This window comes from Camellia sinensis, chromosome 10 (genome assembly GCF_055761805.1).
Source record: "Camellia sinensis isolate YWXY chromosome 10, ASM5576180v1, whole genome shotgun sequence".
Lineage (NCBI taxonomy): Eukaryota > Viridiplantae > Streptophyta > Magnoliopsida > Ericales > Theaceae > Camellia > Camellia sinensis.
The window spans coordinates 174812533-174816161 of NC_138970.1; the positions used below are offsets into that span (position 1 = coordinate 174812533).

The following is a 3629-nucleotide window of genomic DNA, read 5'->3' on the forward strand; positions in this document are numbered from 1 at the left end:
TATGTTTTATCCCATCACTTACAGTGAATCTATTATGCTTTTGTCGAGAAAGTTGAAGAACTAATGAGAATATTTCAGCTTTTATAAACATGTGCATATGATTGTTCTATCATTCGAAATAAATATTTTATCAAGTAGAATGAGAAAACAATGCGAAAATACCCAAACAACAAAAATTTTGTCATTTCATTGCATTGTCCTAGATAAAACATTTTTATCGAAAGGGGCAAGAAAGTAATGATAAAAAAAAAACTCAATCTTTCCTAAAGACACCCTCGAAGAAGCTGCCCGTCACATCTACATCTGGAGGACAAACAGTAGAGTGTGCCTCTAAAGTCTCCAAGGCCTGAGCATAACCCGACTCAAGTTCACGAAGAGTTGCCTTTGTCTCATCTATAGAGGTGCGATAAGAGGCAAGCACAGACATAAGTTCCAGCCGATGACTGGCGTTCGAAGCCATATCCAGGCGCTTCCGAAGCCATGATAAGTCCACTTGGTGACGCTCCATGTCAGAGATCCCCTGATACGCCGTCTCGACTACTTTTCCATTAAGGTCACACAACCGTTGCGTGTCCAAGCTATATAAGATAGTGGCAAAAGACTCGAGAAGAGCAGTCTGAATGAGTGGACACTGGCAAGCAAATGAAGCAAAGGTCTCCGGGTAACTTGAATGCACAAGCTGTAGAACTGAAGCAAACTCAGGAGCTACCCAATAATGGAGAAATGATACTTTGCCAGAAGTCGAAGGAGGAATTGGGGCCGGAAAGTTGCTAGTCTCAGGAATCTCCCCAATGTCTATCGGGTTAGATGAACCACCCGGAGGGGTAACTCCTGGCAGAGGTCCCGAGCCTGAGAATGCCGAACGATAAGGGGAAAGACCAAAAGCATCACTATCAATGTGGAAATCACTGAGATTCAAATCCAAAATATTCGAAGGCACTGGCGATGAAGAACCTCTGGCAGTCGTCTCAAAGGCAGGTGTTCCCCCTTGAGAAGGAGAACCGTGAGGAGTTACAAAGAGAGTCGGAGTAGAGTCCGGGGCAGGTGAAGACGGGACCCCGGTAGCAGCTAACACTGGAGCAGAGTCCGAGGCAGGTGAAGACAGGACCCCGGTAGCAGCTAACACTGGAGCAGAGTCCGAGGCAGGTGAAGGCAGGACCCCGGTAGCAGCTAACACTGGAGCAGAGTCTGAGGTAGGTGAAGGCAAGACCCCGTTAGCAGCTAACACTGAAGAAAAGATAAGAAGGCCTTATTAGAGGTAGGGAACAGGAAAGTCATTTAAGTAAAGATTTCTCACAGATATAAGTAAATGACAAACTTCAGAAAGAAAGATTACCAGAGGGAGAATCAATATGCAAAGCAGGGGCAACTGAAGGACTCCTAGCATCAACAAAGTCACTTGGTCGTGTAGAGACCACCTGATCGATCTCAATGTCTGATGAAGCCTGAACAGTAGCAGTCATCCCTGAAGAAGGAAGGAGGGCCGGAGGATGAGAATCACCATAAGTGCCAGAGCGAGTCTCAGAGATCTCTAGCACATCCACCTCCACACCATTCCCAGAGGCGCACCTCATCTTTACATCGCTTCTAGAAGCATGGCCCGCGACATCAATTTCTATGGCATCAGTCCCTCCAGCAATCTCAACATCAGAACGGTGAGCCCCAATAAACTCGTCACCAAGGTAGTGCTCCTCCTCAGCTATGGTAGGACGATGACGACGCGTGCGTGGAATAAGGTCACAAAAATGATCGGAGGACTCAGCCTCATCATCATCGTCATCTATAACTGCTATACGAGGGGTGCACATCTTCACAAGTCTTGCAGACAAAGGGAGGGTGTCGTCCAAGTCTGAGTCCGGCCTGGGGGAGGCAGCATGGCCAGGAGCCACGGTACCGAGAACGTCAACAACCGCAGGATCCTACACAACATGGGCAAATAAAAGTTTTCATTTTAGAAGGTATAGTCGTAAGAAGGAAAGTAGCTTCAAATCAAGAATTTCGGGTACCTCATGAAGCCTTTTGGAAAGGCGAGGAGCGGAAGGACTGGCATCAGAAGTCCTCTTGTGAGCCATCTTCTTAAGGCGGGTCGTCCGAGGACCAGAGGCCTTATTCAAAGGGACTGGCTCTGGAGAAGTAATTGCCAAGCTAGAAGCAGATGCCCGAGCAGAAGGGTCAGTTGGAGCAGATGAAGTGAAGAAACCCTCGTACATGTGGTCAGATTTTCGGCTCTCGGGTAGCCGAAGAGAAGAATCCTTTTTATAAATCGGCGGAGGCAAACATACGGTCGGTCTGCTCTGGACAAATGCAATAAACGCATCGATATTCTTCTGCCAATACCGCCTGAAAGAGGGGGTGAAACCCCCTACTCGGCTCAAGCCTGGCATCGTCAAAGAGCCGGATATGGGAAGCACGGTGTGTACAAGCCGGCGACTGAAGCGCCCGTAGCTCTCTGAAAATGATAATAAATGAGGTGCTGGCCCCGGGGCACATTGATCAAACCCGAATTGACATGCTACACGGTCAGGCCTATAAATGGCACTATCAACGCCTTCCTCATGCCACACCGGTAATGAACTCGGACGGATCATAATCAGCATATCAACAAAGGGTGCAGGGATGTTCTTCGGCAAAGGAAAGGACACCGAGCGGGAGGAACCATGATAGATAAGCGGTGTGGCCACACCCACAGGTGGGCATACATACGGCTGTGCCACAAAGCGTCGGGGATCATCCACCAGAGTATTCAAGGATAAGGTGGAAATGGTACGTGACCACCGTGTAATCAACGGCTGGCAAGACTTCGCTTTCTCAAATGTCCGAGACCCATCAGTATCGAGCACGGGGATGCCATCTTTATCCACTTTCTCCCGAAGAACTTCCGCCTCAAATACAGTCGGAGCAGGGGCAAATTTTGGGAACCTCTCGAAGAAGAAACATAGCAAGAACTGGCTGTGAATAAAGGAGACAGGCTCATATCGACCCACGGAGCGAACCATATCTCGATGTAGTAAATCCAGCCGATAGTAGAGATTCCCAAGAAATAGTGGAGCCAAAGGGATCCGATCTCCTCTGAAGAGCCTGACAGCCAAGGGGAAGACGAAAGGATTGAGGGAATCCGGAGGTGTGCTCGGAAGAATGAAGAATGAAAGGAAGCAAGCCAGAAATCCCAAGAAATAGAGCCTGGAGCCATACATCGGACCGGCCTCATACTCCCGAGAGTTAGGGTCAGCATCTCTGGCCAAGGGCTGAAGATCCTTGAAGAAGTGACGGATCCATGCAGTATAGGAGGCACGGTCCGTCCTTACTCGACTAGTCCTCCTCGCTGAACCATCAAAAACAGAACTCCACCGACCACAAGTTTGAAGATTTAGCTTCAGAGATTGGATCAAAGAATCATCTTCGGGGGGTGTCTGCTCAGGGTCGAAGGCATCAGGGCCGGTCACTTCCAGACGCAGCAACATGAACACATCCTCAAGGGTGGGCCCCATCTCGTGCTGGCCAAGTATAAAGGTGTGTGTCTCGGTGCTCCACCGAAGAGCCATGGCTTCCAGGCTAGCATTGTTGCGACGGATGGATAGAGATCTAGATATTTTCACCGGGATCAATAGCCGGGCCTCCTGAAGCCGTTG

At 49.0% G+C, this 3629-nt stretch overlaps 1 protein-coding gene across 1 annotated transcript; it reads right to left on the reverse strand.

Moving 5' to 3' along the window:
• Positions 1–214: 214 nt before the first annotated feature.
• Positions 215–1574, reverse strand: LOC145800890 (uncharacterized). Its single transcript, XM_082890641.1, has 2 exons — positions 1337–1574; positions 215–1227 (listed from the first exon to the last, which is right to left on the reverse strand). The coding sequence occupies exons 1-2, from the start codon at positions 1572–1574 to the stop codon at positions 254–256; spliced, it is 1212 nt and encodes a 403-aa protein (XP_082746767.1). The 3' UTR covers positions 215–253.
• Between the last annotated feature and the right edge of the window lie 2055 nt (positions 1575–3629).